This window comes from Aythya fuligula, chromosome 1 (assembly GCF_009819795.1).
Source record: "Aythya fuligula isolate bAytFul2 chromosome 1, bAytFul2.pri, whole genome shotgun sequence".
NCBI classification, from domain to species: domain Eukaryota; kingdom Metazoa; phylum Chordata; class Aves; order Anseriformes; family Anatidae; genus Aythya; species Aythya fuligula.
Genome location: NC_045559.1, coordinates 13,105,008 through 13,127,800, shown reverse-complemented (window position 1 = coordinate 13,127,800; position 22,793 = coordinate 13,105,008). Strand labels below are relative to the sequence as shown.

The 22,793-nt window shown below is 34.6% G+C and overlaps 2 protein-coding genes across 2 annotated transcripts in view; one reads left to right on the top strand and one right to left on the bottom strand.

Moving 5' to 3' along the window:
• Positions 1 to 22,793, top strand: part of CCDC146 (coiled-coil domain containing 146) — a 77,260-nt gene that overhangs the window by 3,180 nt on the left and 51,287 nt on the right. The window contains 1 exon segment of the mRNA XM_032199841.1: positions 5,006 to 5,169. Within this exon segment, the coding sequence (XP_032055732.1) occupies positions 5,006 to 5,169 (164 nt within the window).
• Positions 11,731 to 18,541, bottom strand: FGL2 (fibrinogen like 2). Its single transcript, XM_032198970.1, has 2 exons — positions 17,837 to 18,541; positions 11,731 to 14,765 (listed from the first exon to the last, which is right to left on the bottom strand). The coding sequence occupies exons 1-2, from the start codon at positions 18,456 to 18,458 to the stop codon at positions 14,059 to 14,061; spliced, it is 1,329 nt and encodes a 442-aa protein (XP_032054861.1). The 5' UTR covers positions 18,459 to 18,541; the 3' UTR covers positions 11,731 to 14,058.

Here is a 22,793-nt window from a genome sequence, read left to right as displayed (position 1 = left end):
GTACCTTTTTTCTTACTCATTCAGTATAAAGCACTCAGTCAGCTGTTTTGCTTTCAGAGTCACGTTTATTAGTTAAGATCCATGTGCAAAAGGAAGCAGCATAAAGATGTGGATAGATACTCTGTGTCATGCCCAGTAGCTCATCTGTTCTGTTCATTGTCTCTCTGCTCTGGGTGCTGCTTCTGCCTCTCTAAGCAGGACAGATGGGAACGTGGCTGACTTCTAGCAAAAGTAGCCAATTAGGCTCATATCATTGACTTGAAAATATTCAGGCTTCCTTAGCTGATTTTGCCTGAGAAACTAATTCTATGGCCATTCCTCTCAAGATCAGTGGTGAGAGAGAAGGAAGGAACCCCCCTGCAAAAGAAGGGAAAGGTGCACAACATCCAGCAGCTGGCTATGGAAGGAGATCCATGTCTATGGCCTCAGTTCAACCTAGTTTCACTTTGCACCTCTTCATCTAAACTTGTCTAAACCTTAGACTTGTGTTCCTGTATTAAACAAAAAAAGCCTTTGGTAGGTTGGAACATTTACATGTCAGTTTATACCAATTTAACTAACCTGGTTTAAATGAAATATCAGTTTTGTGTGGCAGCAAAGAATGAGTGAGGGAATAGCTTAAGAAATTAAATTTTCATAATGAACGAAAGAAGCACACATGTCAATGTATAATGTACATCTATAAATCCATCTGTGAACCTACATTCAATATTAGTAATAAGCTGCATCTCTATGTCCACTGGAGTTAGCCTAGTTGCACAAATAACTGCTCATTGTTTTAATTCATTTCACAGACCTCAGAGTCTCAGAAGTTATCAGATTGGAAGTATAAATTAACTTGAATATACATTCATATACAAGTTTTCATAAAACAGTTTAAAAGGCATTAATATAACATATTCTCTTCATCGTACAACAGGTTTTGTCTCCAGCAATAACAACATAAACAATTTGATGTTACTCTAACAATGAAATCATATCTTTATTCCTGTAACAATGGCTTAGAGAAAAATAATGTGCTTTATGTATTTTTTTCATTGTGCTTAAAATTAAAAAATCACATTCTGGTTGGGCTTGAAGGGTAAGACTGGGTAACTAATATCAAAATCTTACTGACACTTTTCTGAACTAGAATCTTTTTCTAATTCATTTAGTAGATGCAAGGAATTAAGATAAGGCTTAATGGGTTCATCAATGTATGTTAATGAAGTCAATCACTTGAAGTGTACTTCCCTCAACAGAGACTATTACAAGTTTTGTGTCTTCTGAATTAGTCTAGCTGATCCACCTGCATACACAGAGCTGTATCTCTTCATGTTCAGAATGCAATTTTACTAATTTTACTACTTTTTGCAATTGTCATTCTGGAAAGAGCCAATGCAGCTAAGCATGACCTTGCTGCTGTTTGCTGGAAAGGTACTGAAATGAAGGTGCTGGAATTCATCTTGGGAATCTGATTCTGGACTTTTGTTATTGCTGTCCTGAAGCTGTGTCACAAGACAGTTCTCAGTGTGATTTGACCTGGGTTCTAAAATGGACTTGTAATTCCAAGGCCTTGGTATTATTTGCAGTTCTACAGTTTGAGAACATCCATGTTTATTGAACTATTCTGTAAATGTATAAATAATTCGAGCTTTCATTTCTATTTGAATTAAACCTTTTATCACATACTACAAAAATATAATTTTCCCACTTTGCTTTTTGAGTTTTACATATACGATTTTCTGTAAGTTAGATTTTAAATTTAATTCCATAGTAGGTAATTGAAGAATACTAAACTTTGCATATCTTTTGTTACAGTACCACTTCCTAATATTTTGAAAAGGCAACTCCGTTCCCTTCCCTTCCCTCTTAGTGCTTATCACACTAGCTAAGGCTAATTTTTCTCCTCTGTTTGATGTCTCTGTATTTGTGTTTTATCATTATGTTTTAAACTTGTATATATCCAGGAGATTGTTTTTATTTTCTTTCTGCCCAGCAAATTGGAGTCTCTAGCAAAGACTTTTTTGTACTACCATTCTCTGAAGAGTGTTATCTTGCATCAACTGCAAATGTTTGATTTGCATCAACTCTGGTTCACATACAAGTATGAACAAAAATGCCTACACAAATGAAGTTCTCAATTTTTGGCATCTCTCTGTTTGGAGTTTCACTTGTACTTTTCCCACTTCCTAAATCCTTCCAATATATTCAGAGTCACAAAAGCACCAGCAGCAGACATGAACATGAAATGCATATTCTAAAAATTTCAGCACTTTTATTGGTGAAAAACAACTCTCTTTTAGCAATAGTGTATACATGCTTATGTACAGTGCTTCAGAGTTTATTTCTTGGCCTCTGCAGTGTTTGCAGTTGTTTCACAATGTTTTGACTCCTTCAGGAGAGATCATGAAATTGCTTTTTTTTTTTTTTTTTTTTTTTCCATAAGTAAATACAGCTGCTGAAATCTCTCTACAAGTCAAACTGTTCTTGAAGAAATTCCAAAAAGCACTGAAGAATGTCATATACTTCAGTACAAGTTTCACTACCTTTACAGACAACTGATTTTTCAAAAGGTGGCTATGCACAGCACAACATTTTTTTATCCATTTTCCCACCACAGATGTATAAAGAAATCACATTTTTCTGAACCATCAGATTTCTGGTTTGGGAACGTAAAATGACTCTGGTTGTTTCATTGGAGAAACCCAATATATACTATTGCCATATGCACAAAAAAAAAAAAAAAAAAAAAAAAAAAAACTTCATTGATTTTATTATGGTTTTAATTTTGATTCTTTCTGATTTATGATAAAAAAAAAAAAAAATAAAGGAGAAAAGTTTCCCCATACACTATGTGAATGGCTGAATGCTGTCAAGATAATCAGATGTAAGTCCTACGGTTTGGCAGCTTTTATCGTGCCTGTACTACAGCAGAATACAATGTTCTCTGCATAGTAGTTACTTTGGATAATAGTTACTCTAGAAAAATCCAATAGAGTCAGGTGAATACTTGCAGCCATCAGCAATCTTTCTCCCGAAATTTTGAACTAAACTATTGGCATTCTAAGTAGTGAATGTGAATTCGCTGTCGTGAATTTGGCAAGAAATGCTTGAATTCTTCCATATATGCCGTCTTCACTTTTTCTCTGTGTTTTGCTCTACAAACATACTTGCTCCCCTATCTCAGAATGTCATGGCTAGATTTCTGTGTGCCAGAGAGATTTCTGTGTGCCAGAGGGGTTCTCCATCCCTTCTCTTCCTTTTGTAAGATGTTTATTGACTCTGGACATTCTGTATCTCATACAACTTTCTCCTAAAACATTTGTCTGGTTTTGTGCCACCTTCATGCAAAAGGTCAATATTTTAAAATTCTGAATATAAAAAACTCTTTAAGATACTGTTACATCAGAAGATGTTTTTGTCAGCTATTAACATTTGATATCAGGACAAGTACGGACCTGACTGACATTGCTGTGTCTGATCAAGGTGCCAGGAGCATTGTGTCCCTCATATTCAACCTCCCATTCCCTGTTCTGGCTTTGCATTTGCACGTGCCTCAGACAGTTCTGATAATTGATGCCTCAGAACATAGTCCTGAAGTACTGATCTGGGATCATAACCACAAAATGAAATTACATAAAGTTATAGTAACTTCTCATTAGGTCTCACCTTGCTCAAAAGTAAATGCCCTTGGTCTAGCTGTTCTAAGTGCAGGGATCTTGGAGATTTCTATTCCTATGGAGAGCTGTGAAGTTGGGATTTGCCCAGACATAATTGTAGGAAAGTTATCCTTTTCAAAAACTCTACTTATTCCAACTTTCTTCTATCTCTTTCTCTGTGTATTTGTTCTTGAACTGTTTTGTCTAATTTGGGATAAAGCTATGTTTATAAAATCTGCATGTTAGCCTCTTTTAGCACTCTATCTTTTGGAAAAAGAACACAACAACAACCACCAACCAAACAAACAAAAACCAGATCCTACCACGCACTAGAGATCAAAATACTACTTTAATCCTGTAGGATTTTCCTCGAGTAGTCAGTTCACTTGGATATTTCTCAAGGTCATATTATTTTAGCACAGGCCACAGATGCTAAAAATGCGACTTGCTCCATAACTGAAATGTTAGTGTGCTACATAAGAACTCTGACATGAGCAGATCTTAGGATAATTATTGTTTCCAGTATTTCTCTACCTCCTGTTCTCAGATATTATTCCATGTTTTCTCATTTTGCATGTGTTTTTTTTTGTTTTGTTTTGTTTGGTTGTTTTTTGTTGGTGGTGGTGGTTTTTGGTCTAGTTATTTATTTATTTGTCTTTTTAAGTTTCACAGTACAATGACTTAGAAACACAAATAATTTTAATGATATTGCTCACAAAGACTGTGTCTTGTCCTCAAGACCTCTATGTTCTGTGAAGGGGCTCCCTTTCTATGTGTTTGCTCCCTGCAAGGTCAGGGGACAAAGTGAAGGGTGGGTTTATGCTGGGTGGAGAAAAGAGAAAGCACGTTTGTTCATTAGGCCTATGGAGATGGCATAGAGAAGATCCACTACCATCCACCTGGACATTTCATTTATAAACACCTACCTGAAGGCAACACTTGGGCTCTCCAATGATGTTCAAAACTTTGTTAATCAAAGCCCTAAGGATCTGGATTTAGATTTGAAGTTAGCCCTGCTCTGAGCAGAAGAGAGGACTAGATAACCTCAGAGGTGTTTTCCAACCTGAATCTGTTATTCAAAGCCTGCTCTTTAAGAAATATTGTTTTTTTGTGTTCTCAAATATTTACATAAAGGTAGCATAGTCAACAGTTGACAATGATGGAGGGATAATGCTGCCTCTTAAGAAGTCTTTCATGCAGTTATGATTGTGGACCCAGACAGATTTCTCACATTCTGGCTTTCATTGTTTGAATGTGGGTCTCCCGTGTCGATGTTGTGTTCTTTACATTACATGTTTATCTTACACAGTCACATGTACCCCAGGATCTAATTAACTGAGTTTTGGTATTCTCTTACTTCCTAGAGCTTCAAAAAATGAGTCAAGCTGGTGAAGATTCCAGTTCCAGTGACACAGAATTGGAAATCAAGGAGGAGCAACCTATCTGTGCACTAGCTCCAACTGTTTATGCCCAAGATGAGGGATCAACTGATGTAACAGCGAGTCCTGCATTTCAGTGCTTAGATGAGGTACCACGCACCCTAGCTTTCTCTATCTATAGCAGTGCATATTGTGTTAAAAACAATTAACCTGAAAGGTATATTTCATTGTTAATAGTTACCATAGGCTATCTGGAGCTTCCCTAATTCTTCTTTATTTTTTATTCTAAGTTATGTGAATGTTTTGTGAAGTAGAAGCAGAGCATATACTTCTTGGGATGGTGTGCTTAAGGGATATCCATGTTATTTCTGTCAGTGGTCATGGCTGTAAGGGGAATGGACCTAGAGAGAAGATCTTTTTTTTTTTTTTTTTTTTTTTTTTTTAGCATGTTAGGTATAGCAGTTATTGCATCACAAATTTAAAAAGACTCGATAACTACACGAAAAATCAAAGCTAAGTGGCTCCATCAGTGAATCGCTGATGACAATAGAAGAAACCTTCTGGAACTCAGTTTCTTTTACAGAATTTTCTTTTATAAGGAAGCTTGTAGATTAATTGAAATGTTTTAGAATTCAGGATATTGAATGGAATCCTCAATATTAAATGCCAGAAGAGACATTAAGAATATAGAGATTCCAATTTACACTGAGGTAAATACTCAGCAGATATTTGTCTAATTTGTTCTTTAAAACATTAAACTCTTCTTTAAAAGTCCAGAGCAGTTAAAACCTCAAAGACAACTGACCTCTTGCCTTACAGAAATCCTCCTATTTACTGAAAGTATGGAATCTGCACTTTGGGGAATACTTTGTTTTCCAGATATTCATGTACGTTCTCTAAAGATTTTCAGGTGTGTTGGAATTTTTGATATACCAACAAGAAGCATACACCTGGTATAAGATGCCCTCACCCCTCCCACAGTAAAATAAAACTAAATGGTATAATAGTATTCTAAAGTATATATGCTATTTTTACTTTGTTTTCCTTATTTTTAATCATGGGAAAAAATATTATTATTCTAGCCTCATTCTAGGAAATACTCAGATCATTTGACTGATTATTTTTCCCAAAAGATCTTTCCTAGGAGGTTATTCTGCATGTCAAATTTAAGGCCAACTTGTTTAACTCAGATAACATAGAAAACTATTAAGGGGAAATATAAGGTAACTTTAGTATTAGTAGTTGTTCCCAACTTGGGAAAAATTTTCTGTGGAAAACCAAAGTAAACGATTTACACAGGATTTCATAATGAGCTCTTTTGGTCATTTTGTCATTTTTTAAAGGGGAACTAGTTGACTCATTCATTCTTACCATACTTTTTAACAGTTAGTACTTGTGCTACATGAGTCAGTTGGACTTTTCATCCCTTATTCACATTTCTTCTCTTTCACTGCCATATTTTTGTTTTCCTTTATTGAACTTAATACATGATTCAGAGATAAATATATGACTTTGGTCACTATAGAGGTTGCTGCATTGATATTGGCTTTAGTCTCTTGGAACAGCTTTCAATTTTTTTTTCCACAGAAACTGAATCATATTATATTTTCTCTGGTTTACTGGCTGCTTATTTCTGCAGCAAATACTCATCAGAATGGACACCTTTAGATATTTTAAGACTTATCTGAGCATGGTTATAGTCTCTCTGGCAGGACACCTTCCAGTCAAACCAGTCTTGTTTTTCTCATGTAAATAGCAGATAGTTGCAAAAAGGCAAACATGCAGACCTCTCTCTCCTTCCTTTTTAGTAACACACAGTAACCCTCTTTAGCTGTAGGGGGTTGGTTAAAATATTAAAAACTGGATAGAGGTTTGAACAAAAGCCACTCAGTCCATCATGACTTGCTTCTTTTCACCAGTGTTTTTATTTACATGTATTACCAAGATGACATCAACCTAGCTCAATACTTCCACTGCTGTTGGTTAGAGGACTGTCATATATTCACAAAATGAACTTTCCACTTCTTTTAGCCTTAGTTGTTGTGTCCTCGGAATAAAGACTTTTGCTCTAACACTGCTAATTGAATTCCTTGTCTTGTGTATCTCATATCCTGTTTTCTTCTAGTATACACCATTAGAAATAAATCAGTCTGCATGGTGTTAATGATTTTCAATTAGATACAGTCTCCTCTTTTTCTGAAAAAAAAAAAAAAGAAAAAAAAAGAGAGAAATAAAATGGTGGGAGGGTAGCTCCCCTAGTTTGAGACCTTTTTCACTTAGTATAATGTCAGCAGTTCTTGTTCAGTTTTAATCAAGAATGATGTCTGAGCTTTTCTATGGTGTGCTTTTTCTTTCTCTTCCTTTTGTTGGCATGTTCTTGGTTTAGAAAGATATTCCTTTGTTCTCTGAAATGTGTACATCTATTAAAAAAAATACAAGAAAAAGTATTCTACAATATTTATCATGCATGTCTTCATAGTGGACACTTCTAGGGAGCTATTCGTTCTGTAAAATGCTTCACTTCTGAATAAAAAGTGTGTTACTATTTGCCAAATGCAGTGGACTTGTTTGGAAGTACCTTGTTTGGAAGGTACCACAGTAACCCCTTTCTGCTAATGAACACGGTCCCTTTATGTGCTAAATCCGAACTTGCAGAAGAATGAACTCCTTTGTGAGATTTCTCTGACTGGTCTAATGCAGACTGGTGCACTCTGTATCCTACAAAAATAAAATGTACTGTGCAATCAATTTGAAGCCAGCATCAAATCTTCCATTTGCACTGCTTTTTTGATGGAAATTGTCACTGTCACACTACATTTCTTTTTGCCAGTGTCCAAGCATCCTATTGCCACCACCCATTGGGAAGCAGGAAGTCTCTTACCATGCTCTCAGTTAGTGATCAAAGAATACTTTTCATCACTATTTTGAATCTTGGAGTCTTTCTGAGGTTAATGAACCTCTTACCCATTACTACCAAAAGTGAAGAGCTGCTGTTAAAAAAAATATTAACCAGAATCCTGGTTCTACTGGAAACCTAGAGCAAAGTGTCTGTGCTTACCGAAGACAACAATACAGTGACAATACAGAAACATGTCAAGCAAGTTACACTTCTGCTGATCTGAAGCTGATTCATGTGGGGCTGTTAGCTAGAAGAGCTGGCCGTGAAATGATGCATGCGTTCAGTGCTTGACTGTAGTTTTAGGAGCAAAAGGTACTTTTCATTTTTCTCTCATCTCCACTATTATATGAAGGTTGGCTACAGCTTTCAGATAGGAATATTAATAATCAGTAGTTCATATATTTCTTCAATGGCATTCTGACATTTGACAATGCCACTCCAGAAAATATTTTATTTTATTTTATTTTATTTTATTTTATTTTATTTTATTTTATTTTATTTTATTTTATTTTATTTTATTTTATTTTATTTTATTTTATTTTATTTTATTTTATTTTATTTTATTTTACTTTTTGCTGTTTTTTAATTCTCTCCTAACTTAGGTTAGAAGGTAGATGGAAGGTAGTCATAAACAACTTCAATTTTTTTAGACAAAAGTTAGCTTGGTAGACCAATATAGATTTTTTTTTTTTTTAATTTTTTTTTTTTTTTTTGGTAACCATAGCAGTGGCTAATTTGCTTCAGTACACTTCAAACATGTATGGGCTCTAGCAAAGATGTGAAAATCTTAACACAGCTGTTGAATGCAAGCAATATTTTCAAACTTAAGCTGATCCTGGCACACTCATGTGTTACATGCTTCAAAGTCTCCTGGCACAAAAAGAAAAGCTATATTAATATGCTGGCACAGACAGGAAAGACAGATGTTGCCTCCACCCACAGGAATCTAACTGCTAATTAAATAAACATTTTTTACTTTGTTGATATGGTCACTTGGAAAGTGAGCTAGGGATGATAATGTGGCTGTAAGCTAGAGTCTGTGTTTTATTGTAAAAGCTTTCAGCAAACGAGCAATATTTTGCATAATGGATGTTAAAATCTGATTAGCGTTTGCGATGGGAAACTCTATTGTTCTAATTAGTCGTAATGCCTGTTAGAAGCTGTAAAGGAGTGGGATGAATTTGCAGATGTCTTTCACCAGCAGGAGGGAGAACAGACCCAATGTAATATGCTCTTCCTCTTGAGAAGTTCTTTTTACAAGGCAAAATTGAGTGAAAACCAAGCCAGGAGTCTGTTGGATATATTGAAGTTATCATAAAGCAAGTAGCATTTCTTTTGATTTCTAAAAAGTATGTTTGAAAGCAAGCACTATTTACAATGTGTTGTTTCTTCTATGTTATCAAGTGCAAATCTTGTGCCACGCAGAGGAAACGGCCCCTGAAGGCGGTGAGACTGGGAGAAGGAATAACCTGTAATTGCAGTGTCTTCTGCTTTGGCCTTTCCTCAGAAATTTCTGAGACTCACAAGCCTTAAAGAGACAAGCATATTATTGTCTTATGTTCCAAAACTATTTCCTTCTTTCCCCTTTTTCTCACTCAAAATACCTATATGAGACCTGATGTTGCAAACCAGGGCAACCTTTTGCATATATCCAGCCGTTTCTTACGGCGGTTCTGCCAGCACAATGGTGTGGTGAGGAAGCCAGAGCAATGCTCATTGAACAGTAACAGTTTTTTTATTCCAAAAACCTGTATTCATGTACTCCTTAATGAACACAACCTTAAAGATCTGTGCTAAGAAGAATCTGTTATCTTTTGTTTTAGCATATGGAGGCTAAACTGCAGATGTAAGCAAAGGGGCTTTTTTTCCCCACAGAGAGATGAGAATTTCTGTTTCTCAGGGTGGATTATACATCTTCATACAAGTCATCAGCTCCGTGTAATTGCTTAGAAAGCAGCAGTTAAAACACAGTTATTTTTTCCCCTGTGTAATTCTGAATGTTGGCATACTGTTTGGGTAGAACTGTACCATTAATTAGACCTACCGTTTGTCTTGATTGTGTAAACGTAATAATAATCGATAATAGGGGGTATTTTTATCCAGTTATTATTTTCCAAATGGATTCTTCTCTTGCTGAGATCAGAAAAAAAAAGGTGAACAAGAACTTCAAAAATAATATTGGTTCATATCCTATTCTCCTGACTTGTGTGAGTGGTAGATTTGACACATCATCTTATAGCATTGTTTTCTGTTTCTGCTTAACATTGAGGTTGATGGCCAAGTTCACTTCTGGCAGAAGTATTAGAACTCCATAAAAGTTTCACGAAAGCTGTGAATGTAACCTATCAGCTTAGTAGGTGGAATACTTGCATTTACATGTATCAGGGACTGTGGATGGTATTTGTCAGCTGTTTTTCTTTGACAGTTATGTCAATGTATTCGGGCCCATGTATAACATATATTTTTTTTCCTTTATCTCCTGGAAAAAAGAGGAGAGAATACATTGATGAAAATATTTTAAATCTCTTTTTTCTTTCTTTTTTTTTTTTTTTTGGTAGGCCAGTATTTATGCATTTAGTTCTTATCTCCTTTCTTTTTGAACATTTAAACGCCCTTGCTGTATTGATATTTCTATGACTTATGTGTCATAGAAAATTTTGCTTGATTTTGGTTTAGGTCATAAACATAATGTTCTGGGTGTGGGTTTGAGAACCACCTTAATTTCTTTTAAAAATAATCAAAAAAAGGGAAATTTATTTTCCACTACAGTGTCAAACTAGCTGTTTTCCATAACTCTTAAATAGATATCTGAGCTGACTACATTGTTGCCTTTCCTCCATCCCCCCAGTAAAAATAATAATAATTTAAAAAAAAATACATGAAGGAGACATATTTGCATACAAAGGATATAAATATATATATATATATAAAACAAACAAACAAACAAACAAAAAAACAACAGAAAATGCTTTCAAATCTTATTTTCAGTTCTCTGTTTTTGTTTTGTGGTGTTGGTTTTTTTTCTGATTTTTTTTTGTTTGTTTGTTTAAATAATGCATGGAAAGCCAAGACATTACAGTCTGCTTGGCTGATCACGTTGAGCAGATGGATTTGTGTTTCACTTTTTGGAAGCAATCCATTGGAATTTTGCTAGCAAACCAACTGTTAGTAATCTTCTTTACTAAAATTCACAGTTTAAAAATTAACAAGATCAAAAACACAAGTACTGCCATATGATCATCTTTGTTACATAGATGTTTTCAGTACATTCAAATGCATGTTTTGAATTAGTAAGCTTCAAGCAGAGACCAAGTGCTTTGGTTTGTATATAAAATTGTATACTTTAATTTGGGTTGTTGTTGTTATTTCTATTCACATATTGATGAAAACTGCATGTTATCTGAGAGGTTTTGTGTAATTTAAAAAACATGTGAGTTGTTTCTCCTCTCTCATGCTAAAGATACAGGTTGTGTAAACTCTTGATTGGGCAAATAAGTTTTTCTCTTCCAAAATATGAATACTTTCAAAAAGATGTCTGAGATTTCAGTCTTTGTTTTATTTGACAGCTAAAGTGTCATAAAATAGATCTGCTAAGAGCTATTGTAACTAGCAATTCCATAACTCTCGCATCACATAGATGTTTTTGGTCATTTAAGTTTTATATGTTTCATATTATATATGTATATATACACTATACCCCTGTTTTCTTACTGCTTTATGTTTTACAGAAAATCAATGAACAATTTATGAGAATTCTCTTCATAGACTTCATAGAACTTTCTTTCGTAAAAATCTATGACAGCAGCACAGCTTTAACAATGTGACAATTTTATTTACAATAAGTAAAAACAAAATAATGCTTGCAGAAAATACATGGAGTTATACTTTGTAAAACTAGTACACATTGATGGAGATTCAGCTACAACAGTTCCAGGCAGGTAGTATACAGATTTGTGTAACAACATTACAGTGGTTTTACAATTTTTTTCTATTTTTTTCTTTTTCTTCCTTTTTTTTTTTTTTTCTTTGAGAGGTTGGTCAAGGGTTTTGTAGGTGATATTAGTCACATTTGCTTATTCTGTTAAAGAAAACTTTGTAAAAAATAAATTTTAAGTAAAATAATAAAAAAAAATTAATAGGTTCCCTTCCAACAAATTAGCAGGAAAAAGACATTTTCAAGTAGAAGCTTATAGATACTGTAAGTCATGCTTATCTAGTTACCATATAATGAATGGGAGCAAATTGTGCATTTCATGCAAAATGATTAAATGTAATCATATGCAATCAGATATTTGCTCTTCTAACTAATACTTCATAAGTTGTCTTTTGTTGTTGTTGTTTGGTTTATCCTTTTTATCCTAAAATAAATATTCTATACTTCACAATGTCTTCAAGCAAAGATTATACATTTTGAAATTAAATCTTCCGTTAATCTTATATTTGAAATGTATAAAACCAAATTACACTTCCTTCAAAATATTTACTCCCTTAAAATATATATATTAATATTATATAATCTAGAAATTGCCACTGTTTCTCATTTCCATCACGTATAACCACGACAGTTTTGGTTATCATGTTAAAAACAGTAAAAGTCTTACTTGTAAAGTATTCAGTCAGGTGTGTGCTTATAGTTTTGTTGGCACAGATCTGTTGCTTATCATTGCCAATAATAATCTTTTAACCAAAAAGACTATGCCAACAAAGACCATACTTCTACTGGTAAAGAAATGGAGTCTCATAATTGTTTGTCTGCATCTCAAAATTGGTACGGGCTACATAGCATTAGCTAAACACCTCTTGCTAAGAAAATTTGCATCTCCTCTCAGAATGTTAATCACTGTGATTGTAGAGACATGGCTTTTCTGGTGTAGGCAATAGGTACGTGTAGGCAAATTTGTGCTCGTTATCTACAATGTGAGCTATAATAACAGTGTCTTTAAATTGCACTTCTTGAAGATATAAAAAGATGATTAAGCTTCTTTTGTTATTATTGTAGGAGAAAATAGTCCTTCACTTATTCTCTTTTCTGTTTGTAATGGCCAATGGATTACTCAAGTTTCTTTGATTACAAAAGGGGTGCTCAAAAAATGGGGAGAACACAATCTTCTTGTGTTACAAATTATTTATCATCTTACATATAATTTAAGGTCTAATGGTACATAGAGTGAGAACTATGTAAATAAGAGCTTGAGTCTCTACAGGAGCCATCTTATAACATTTTGCTTACCTAAAAGATTTTTTTTGTCCCCTAAAAGTCTTTTTTTTTTGGTATGCACTTAGAAGCATTAATACAAAGACTTGTATTCTTCTTGATATGTCTTCTACCTACCTGTCCACCTACCTACGTAAATCTGTGATAAGCTATGTAACAGTTCCTTTCTCCCACAAATGATGAAAAGGACATTGAGCTTGAACAGAGGAATTGAAATGAGCAAGAAGGTTGCCTTTCATTACGTGCTCTATGCATTATTTCCACTTACTTTTACCCAATTCTTTCACCAACTTGTTTAAATAATCTTTGATAAATGGAATAAGATTTGAGGAATCATTTTCATTTTCTAAGTTTTATTCAAAGCTTTTTTTTTTTTTTTTTTGAGTCTTTGAGCAAACTATGTGGCCGTCTGTTACCTAATATTTTAAAAATAATATTATATTGCACTTTTCCTAATTTATATTGACATTCTCATGGTATATCTTCGAAGTTGTGAAGGATAGATGATACAAAATGTTGGGTGGTATCAGAGGTACAAAGTTTCATGCTAAGTGTTTAATAAATTTTTATGTTTTCAGATATTCCTCTGAGTTATATTAAGGTAAAAATGCAGATGTTCACTCAGACACAACTTGCTGAAGACTATTTAAAAATCTCATGTATCACATACAGTAAAAGCACCAAAAGCAATGTTTAGAACATTTATAAAACAATACCAAGACTTAACCTATGCTAAGTTTTAGCAACAACTGTTCAGAATCATTCATGCTGTCTTTGATAATTACATGGGAAACACCATGGAAATATGTTGTCTAGAACTATGTTACAACAAACATAACTGAATATATGAATTCTGAGTATAACACTGAGTAAGTATCATCTTGAGTGCAATCCAAAGCAAACTAATTAAGAGAAGGTATAGAATTAAGGCACAAAACTTTTGGGTCTGATCATGATTTTTACTGATTTAAAGGCTTGCCTATATCCACTGGGAGTATCATCCGAAACACCATGCCACGTACCCCAGAAGATCCCATTGCGAACACCTTTGTACTTCTTGTGGTAGTACTTGCCATTGAGGTTGGCAGACAGGCATGCGTCAAACCACCAGCCAGAGCTGTAGTATGCCCCACAGTTTCCTGAGGCATACCTGTCATTGTCCTTGTCAGGAGTTGTGAAGAACTTCTGATCATGGTTGTAATGCCTGCTGTAGTGAAGGGCATCTCCTGCCGTGCCGCTATAGCCGTGAACGCTTAGACGGTACTTCAGGTACTCGTTGGCCACATAGAAATGTTCATATTTAGCGTACTCTCTGATACCATTGAAATCTTCAAGTTCAATTCTCAGTTGCATGTCCTGGCTCTTTGTCAGGAGGTGAATTTTGTCATTCCCCAGCCAAAACTCCCTGCTGAGGTTTCCAAAGCCATTTTTGTAGTCATTCCATGTTCTGTTAAAGTTGGTGCTACCGTCCTGACGCCGCTGCAGCACCGTCCAGCCACCTCCTTGTGTTTCCATGTCACAATAAACTTGGAAGCTGTTATTTCTGGGGTCAGGGGTAATGTAGTAGATCCCGTTATGCCTTTTGCCTGCTGTATAAAGATCTGCACAGTCTCTCTGCATTATTTGCATAACTGGTGGAAAAACAGAGAGTGTTAGAATAAACATAGTGTCAATTTTTTAAAAAAGCAAAATTTTTATCCAGACTGATGTAGCCTACAGAGCATATTAAAGGCAGTGCAGTTATCTGTGCTTTGAATAGGCTGTTTTTCTTACCAAATGCATCACTTCTGAAGTTTTTGTTAAATATGAAAAGTCAGATATTCATTAAAGTTGTGCATTACGTTGCCATCATTTTGGACTTGTATCTGCCTTTAGTATATTTAATGAGTCAAACCCAAGAAAGCTGTTTGAAAGAGGTATAAACGTGTTCAGCCTTATGGATTGGAGACACGTCTAGTTGGGAAATAGTGTTATGGCAATTTAAATTCAAGGGACAACCTTTTTTTTTTTTTGCATAAGGTTTACTACTCTGTTATAGATACCACCTAAGATCTTTGCATCTGATGGCTGTCCAGAAACCATTTAAATTACTTTTTTTTTTTTTTTTTTTTTTTGTATCAAAACTGTCTAGTAGAGGGGCACTTTGTCTGCTTTCCCTTTTCTCCTTTTCTTCAACCTTTCCTTAACTCCTATAACTCCAGACTAATGTTTTCAGTCCATATTTCTAATGTTTACTGTTTACATTCTCACTCCTTTATTTTATTTTATTTTATTTTATTTTATTTTATTTTATTTTATTTTATTTTATTTTATTTTATTTTATTTTATTTTATTTTATTTTATTTTATTTTATTTTTTATATATTTTGTATTTCAATATATACCATCATGCTATGTCTATAATTCAAATCTTCATTTGGCAGTATGTAAGAGGAAAACCTTGTTCACAGGTGAATGACTTTAAGCTGGCTGTTGTTCAGTAGCTGCCATTTGATACAGAACATTACATCTTTAGGAATTTCTCATGTTTTAATTTTACAATACTTTAGGAAGCAGGAAAAAGTGGTAGAACTGTCTCATCTATTATAGTAATACCATGATTCCTAGAAAGATGCAGCTAGAAAAGTGATGAGTTTTCCTGTGCATGTGGCATTGCTGGCTTTAAAGTAAGGAAAAAGGTTTAGCATCTATCATTAACACTGTTTTTTTCCCCTCATCAGAGCACTGTTTTATTCCAAAGAAAAATACTCCCAGGTGTTTCCTGTAGAGTCAAAATCTTTTTTGTCATTTTTGATTCCGTAACTCATTGTGTCTTGAACACAATGTTGAACATTGTGTTCAACAGCTTTGAGAATGCATTGTAGTATAATTATGTGTTCCTAAATAAATGATAGAGAGCTCTCAGAAGTTCTGAGTTGAGTCAAAAACATTTTGACAATGTTCCTTTCTGTTGTAGATTTGAATTGATAAGCATGCTCATTTGCAGACTTCAATTGCATACTTTTTCCAGAAAAAGTTAAACAATTGAACTACTTCTTGAAAGGGAGAAGCGTTCTCAGGCTACAGCAGGGGTTAAGACTCAGGATTCTTTGTTTGCTGCTACAGAAGATTGGCCATCTATGGAAGCATAAAGTATAGGAATCAGAGACTTGAAAACAAAATCTAAGTCTTCAGTCAAATAAATTAGAATCTATTGGACTTTGTGTAAGATCTTTTGTGGACTAAGTTTCAGAGAAGATATTGACAGGGAATATTCATTTCTGCTAACATGCATTTTATAATTCAATTCAACTCCTATTTGACTAAAGTTTTGCTATTACTTTCAGTAGAAGCAGGAATGGCTCCTCCTATATGGGAAAAAATGTAGCTGTTATCCTTGCTAGTTGTCATGGTACGTATATTGTTGCTACAAACACTATTAGACATCAGTTGCTCTTAAACATAAGGAACATCTACTTTATCATATGCTATGTACAGTACCCAACATTTCAGTAAAAATATGAGACATATCTTAAACGAATTTAGTTCATCCTGAAGCACTGTGCATGAATTTGATTCATTGCCCATTATCAATATAGCAGACACCATTCATTCTTTCTGTGAATATTTTATATCTGAATTAGAGTAATCAGTTTATACTGATTTATATCTGATTGAAACTGATTGTTGATACAGTATAAGCACTACCTTTATTATTGTTCATTTGCTCTTTTCACACTTTGAAGAATTTCAGCTGTATATAACCTCTGCAGAACCTTCCGTTTTCAGTATGGGTAGACAGAAGAGCAGTTTTATTTTAAATTTGAATGCTAAGCAACAGAGGCTTAAAAACTATAATGCCTTCTGATCTTTCTCTGCTTTGTAGAGCCCTCTGTCTTCATATGTATGATATCTATTGCTATCCTTTAATAGCAAATAACATTGGAAAGAAATTATTTGTTCAATTTCTTGATTTTAATTAGGACAGGTAAAATTCAAAAGAAAAAGTTTGTCAGTGAAAACATCTGTTTTCTACTTTATGCTGTACATATACTGGATTTGTACTAACTGTTTAGCAGTAAGGTGATGGTGCACATATTACCCACTCGAGAGGTACTGTTAATAAGCTTTTTTAGCCAAGCCTTTCAGATTTTAACTGTGATAATAAAAAAAAAAAAAAAAAGAAAGAAAAAAGAAATTTGCATTATCCATCCCTTAAAAGCTAAACTTTTTGCTTGATTATCTTGATATTTAATAATGACTTGCTATTTCAGAATAGCTGCGATTTCACATTGAATAGAAATATGCAGTTTTATAAGGCATACCTAAAGAGTAAAATTGTCCCTTGCCATCCAAGGAGAAAATATATCTAATTCACTGATGTTTGATATCCTTAATCAAGGGTGTAGAATAAAATCTTTGTTTTTCATGTTAACTTATTGAAATTAAAAACAAACAAACCCAAAAAAGTCCTCTAATAATCTGTGTTTTAAGTGCCACAATAAAGTCCAGTTCTAGGAGGAACTGAACACCTGCAGCTCTCAGTAACCCTCTAGTGGCAGCTGAAATCTTGTACAGAAGTATAAACAGTAAAAGGGCAAATGCTTATCTTGTGAAATTAAAAGCACAGCTATTTACTTAAAATACATTTAAATTCTTTTACCTAATATTTGTAACATTCACAGAAAGCTTATGCAGGCATTAAGAATTAACAGATTACATACCAGGTCTTGGTTGCATTGCTGGGCACTTCGAAGAACATTTGTTATCAAGACTGTTCACAACGAACGTCAAATTAGCAACTTTGCTGTCAACATAATGCTCCACATTGTTCATATTCAGGAGACTCATCTTCTCTATACGACCCTGCAGGGTCTGAATCTGGTTCTTTGCATTTTTTAAGCTGGTTGCCATTCTGTTCACTTTGCTTTGCAGTTCCTTTACTCTGTTATCTTGGATTTCACTGTTTTCTGCTGGAGTCTCTGCATTAGGTGGCAGGAATTCATTACTCCTGTCTCTTTCTTGGTTGTCATCTGCCTGCAGCTTGCAATCTTGGCAACACTTCTTCAGCTTGTTTACTGCTTCTTTCAGGGTCTGTACTTCTTTGAGAGTTTTCTCAATCAGTCTGAATTGTTTGGGTAGCTGGATAGTCATTGGAGGCAGATTTATCTGGTATGGACAATCCTCTCCTTCATCACAATCCCCATTAGTTTTGAGCTTTATAGGACAAGTACCAGTAATTTTTCCTTCTTTAGCATCCTTTTCATCTTCTAAAGCAGCTGCAAAGACATTTGTTAAAGCCAGGAGAGCTGTCTTAAGCAAGACTAAGTAAACAAGCAGCTTCATCTTTGCAGAGAAACTAGCACTATGAGGAAGTATGCAAAAGTGGAACAACTTTATAAGGGCAGCTTGAAGCCTGTGAGTTATCAGACTGCCTGCACTGTTCTCAGAAATGGGTGGGAGTGCTTGCATCACAAGTGATATTAATAGCAGAGCAAAGTAGGTAGTGCTTGGCAGAAGTAGCATGTTTCAGTGATTATTCCTGACTCAGAACTTGTGTATGTAGGCAAAATGATGAAATGCATGTGTGCCGATCATTTATACAGTTTAATTTAATTTTTTCTTGTACATGGACGTTCTTTTTGGGGAAATTACTTAACTCTGTGTTATAATTGTTTTCTAACATCTGTTTCTTAACATTTGAGTTTCTAAAATTGGTTTTGAAAACCAGACTCTAGTTTTACCACAGCAGGTGGAGAAGGTGAAAATCAACCCCTTTGCCAGTCTGAGGTTTATCAGAACAATAGCTTCACTCACATTGAGTCCCCTTTTTTCTAAACTTTTTTTTAAAAATAAAATTAAATAAATGTATACATGAAAATGATTTTAATCCCAAAGCATATTGAAATTCATATAGTTTTGCTTCTATTTTTCAGGATAGTCACTAAGAGGATGAGCAGCTCTTTCTTCTCCCTGTTCTGCCTACCACTGTTTAGAACAGCTATCAGGAATATTCACGAATTCTACGGGAGAACAAAATTAAAATTAATTGTTATCTGATTCTTTGAACTGGTTATTGAACATTTTGAAGTGAAAGTAAGGGAACTTAATCCCCCCTCCTCAATGCTTGGGATCCTAACTCTTGGATTAGTTGTCCAGAAAACCCAGTGCAAAACCTGTTTCTCTGAATCATGCCCAAAATTCTAGATCTAAAGCCCAGCTGGGAGCTAGGAAAGTGCTCCAATGGGCCCAGCGTTCTTTTCTGTACTCCTGATTTTCAGCCCCTACTTTCCTTCCTTTTTATTGTGCCTTCTATCAGCTGCAAGAGTTAATCATGTACTTTGCATGACTAACCAAACCAGCCAGAATACCTTAGCCGTAGGTGACAGCTTTCATCTACTTCCTCATTTCTGTTCTACAGCCACCTTTACCATTCTCATGTCATGCCTACATGTTTTTTATGGTTTAGGTCTTTTTCCTTCTGCCAAAAAATAGAGCTGAATGGACACGTTTTTATGCATTCATAGCTCCATTAAAGGTCAAATAACTTGAATGAGTAAAGGATATTTACACCAGCTCTTTAATTAGTGCAATCTGAATGATTTACTTCCCTAAACTCTATTTGAAATTATGCATACTACAGATTAAACATTAAACAGACATTAGTCACACATACTCTAGAATTCATGATCTCTGAAATGTTACTAGTTTTTATAGAGAACACAGGCAAATACTGATAATACAGGAGGGGGGCTTGGAAAAAAGAAAAAAAAACAAAAACAAAAACCAAACAACTACTTGTCTAACCTGCTACAACAATTCCTTCAGAGGCCTCCATGTTACTGTTGTTTGGGCACTTTCTTGGGAAATGGGTTTTGAATTTCTCTTCCCGCAGCTCCCCAGCAGTGAGGTGAAAGATCAGCCCTGGACTGCAATGCAGGTGTAAAGCACTGACATCACTTTGATTTTGCTAAAAATGCATTAAATGGAAATGAAACTGAAATGTTTCTAGCAGTTGATGAAATGCACAATTTTAATTTGTGAATAAAGTGTTTACATTTTCATCTGCTTGATAGCAACCTAGGTTTTTGTATCAGGTATTTATATTATGTTCCCCTGTATGGCTGCTATTGCCAAACTGAGGAAAGCTATACCAGCCTTTTCTGAGGAGCTTTAGAAATACAATAGAGTTCTTAAATCCCTTTTATTTGGGAAACCATATTCCCCATACACACTGTTGTTCATTCAGTTTACAGTGAGCTCTGCTGTCTGCTGTGGGACCTAAGATTGGACAAACTTTTGTATCCATAAAATTAATAATTATTATATTTTGTAGACCACATCTTATGAGTTGCCTTGGAATGTTTAAATGCATGTCGCGTATTATTATATAACTATTGTGCTGCGTTGAAGGTATCGTCAGGACTGAGTGACTTCAGGAAGGGCAGAAATTTCTATCTATGCTGAATGCCAAAGAAAAGAGAGTTCTGATAGTAACATGGGGTGTCTAAGCCTTTCAAACATCTTTGTCTTCAGACATTCATTCCTTGCTCCCTTATATCCCTTTGTTCTGGGATCTTTACTTCCTTTAGATAAGATTTTTGTAATCTTGAGATGCTCTGCTATTGTCCTCATTTTTTTATTAACCTGATGTTCTGCTGCTATGCCATCAGCAGTCTGTTTGGAGCCTGAAGGACTCATTTCTTCATCAAGTATCCACATGCTTCTCCCATATGGAAAAGTCTTAACTGAGGACCAGTCTTTCTTCCCATTCTGTCAGGGAATGTCCATTCTCAACAATTTGGCTTGCTTCTGTTCTTTCTTCAAAGCAGTATGCCACAGCCTTTTTTTTTTTTTTTTTTTTTTTTTTTTTTTTTTTTTTTTGTGTGTGCCCCGTGCCTCTGATCTTCCTTGGGATAAATGAAGCAAACTTTCCAAACTGAGATTTTCACAAGTCCTTGACCTTAGAAGGGCCACTGAGCAATCTTACATGGTAATATGCTGATGTAGCTTAACTAATGGCAAAAATAAATAATAGCAGAAATAAGGACCAGATCAAAACTGAGAACTGGAGAGTTTATTTATAAACAACATATTTCTTCTCAGATGGGGATTTCCTAGAACCCTAAGGAGTTCTGTATAATGCTTACAACTTCAAGTAGTTAAGTAATCACAAAACCCCAAAAAACAAACTTTAACACTTTTTTTCCCCAATTGTGAAAGGGTCTAACTGAATAACATCTGATGACCACAAGTGAGAATCTTCTGCCAAGGTTTTTTCGTTGGTTAAAGGTCTTCTTCTTGTAGCTTTTAGATTCCTTTAGTCTTCTCTTTAAGAATTTGTTTTTCCTTCCGTGGAGAAAGAAACTTTTTCTGACTGAAAAGAGACCTTCATCTTACAGACATATTTTCGTAAAGATAAAGAAAACAACCAAGAGCTTATGATATTCTCAAATTCTATTGAAGATTTTAATTCTGTTCCCAGAGCTACCCAGTGGTTGCAAGGTTAAAGAAGTAATATATTTTGGTTTAACAAACTTGTCTTAGGACTGTTTATTCAACATTTATCAAACTCAGAACAAACCATTTCCCATGATTTTTTAGAGCAAGTTTTTTTTGTTTTTTTTCTGGCATATCGTGGAATGTAGGTCAAACAGAAAACAAAAAAAGTTAAGACTGTGGACAGATGTTCATTTAACTGGTGGCTAAGATAACTTAAAACACTACAGCTTGTCATCTGATTCTGGCATTATGCTGGGAGTTGGCATCTCCTACAGCAGAGTGGCTACAAAATATTGAGGTTTATTTAAGCAATTTGAATGGTAGATATGAACAAACCTGAAGCACATGTGAGCTCATTCACATAAATCACTTTGGTGACAGAGGTGAGATGTATTAAGATTCAACTTCTGCAGTAATATTTTGATAGGGTTTTTAGACCTCAGTGGTTCTGTGGAAGCAGGATATTGGGAAAGAGGATGAAAATTAGATAAATTTATCTTCATTTTTTCTCACAATGTGGGATATATGCCAGAACTCTCTACTAGAAACACATTCTGATTTAAGATTATTTTTGATTAATTGCTTTATTTATTAATACAGTAGTCATTCTTTATGAAAGCACTCTTTATGTAGCCTGCTAGAGCCTATTACTGCCTGTTCAACTCCTTCATGTGTCTAGGAGAACAAATCAGAGCACAAAAAGGCAGGCAGGCAGTCCTATTCCATTTGATATTGCTCTTTATTGAATATTATTGATATTATATATTATTATTGATATTATATATCTTGATATTATTCAGATACAGATTAAAGAGATCTGGTAGCAACATAGATGTATGTTTCCTTACCTAATTAAGTTGGCCTTCGCTTTATGTACAAATTCTGATAACAGGCAAAAAGATGACACTGACAGAGAGTATAAGCAGTAGAAATCATATCTATATGAACAAATGTAAGTGTAGTACATCTTACCAAATTCATGTGGCCAGAGAATATTACTCCTTCTGTTAAGGCAAGGACAGAAAGAGATCCATGAAACTAGTTTCCTATATCTTTATTCTTCCACAACATCAGCAGAACTGCCTGTTGAAAATCTAGAATTTACTGCTGACTATTTTTATCTATCTATAGCCATGGAAGACCTCATAGTTAGTCGAGTATGTGGGGAAAATAAACTAG

What these genes read in the sequence shown, in the direction of transcription:
- FGL2 (XM_032198970.1), bottom strand. Translation starts at nt 18,458, where the DNA reads ATGAAGCTGCTTGTTTACTTAGTCTTGCTTAAGACAGCTCTCCTGGCT. An exon ending in AGCAATGCAACCAAGACCTG is followed by an intron (nt 14,766 to 17,836) that starts GTATGTAATCTG and finishes TTTTTCCACCAG; the next exon opens with TTATGCAAATAATGCAGAGA.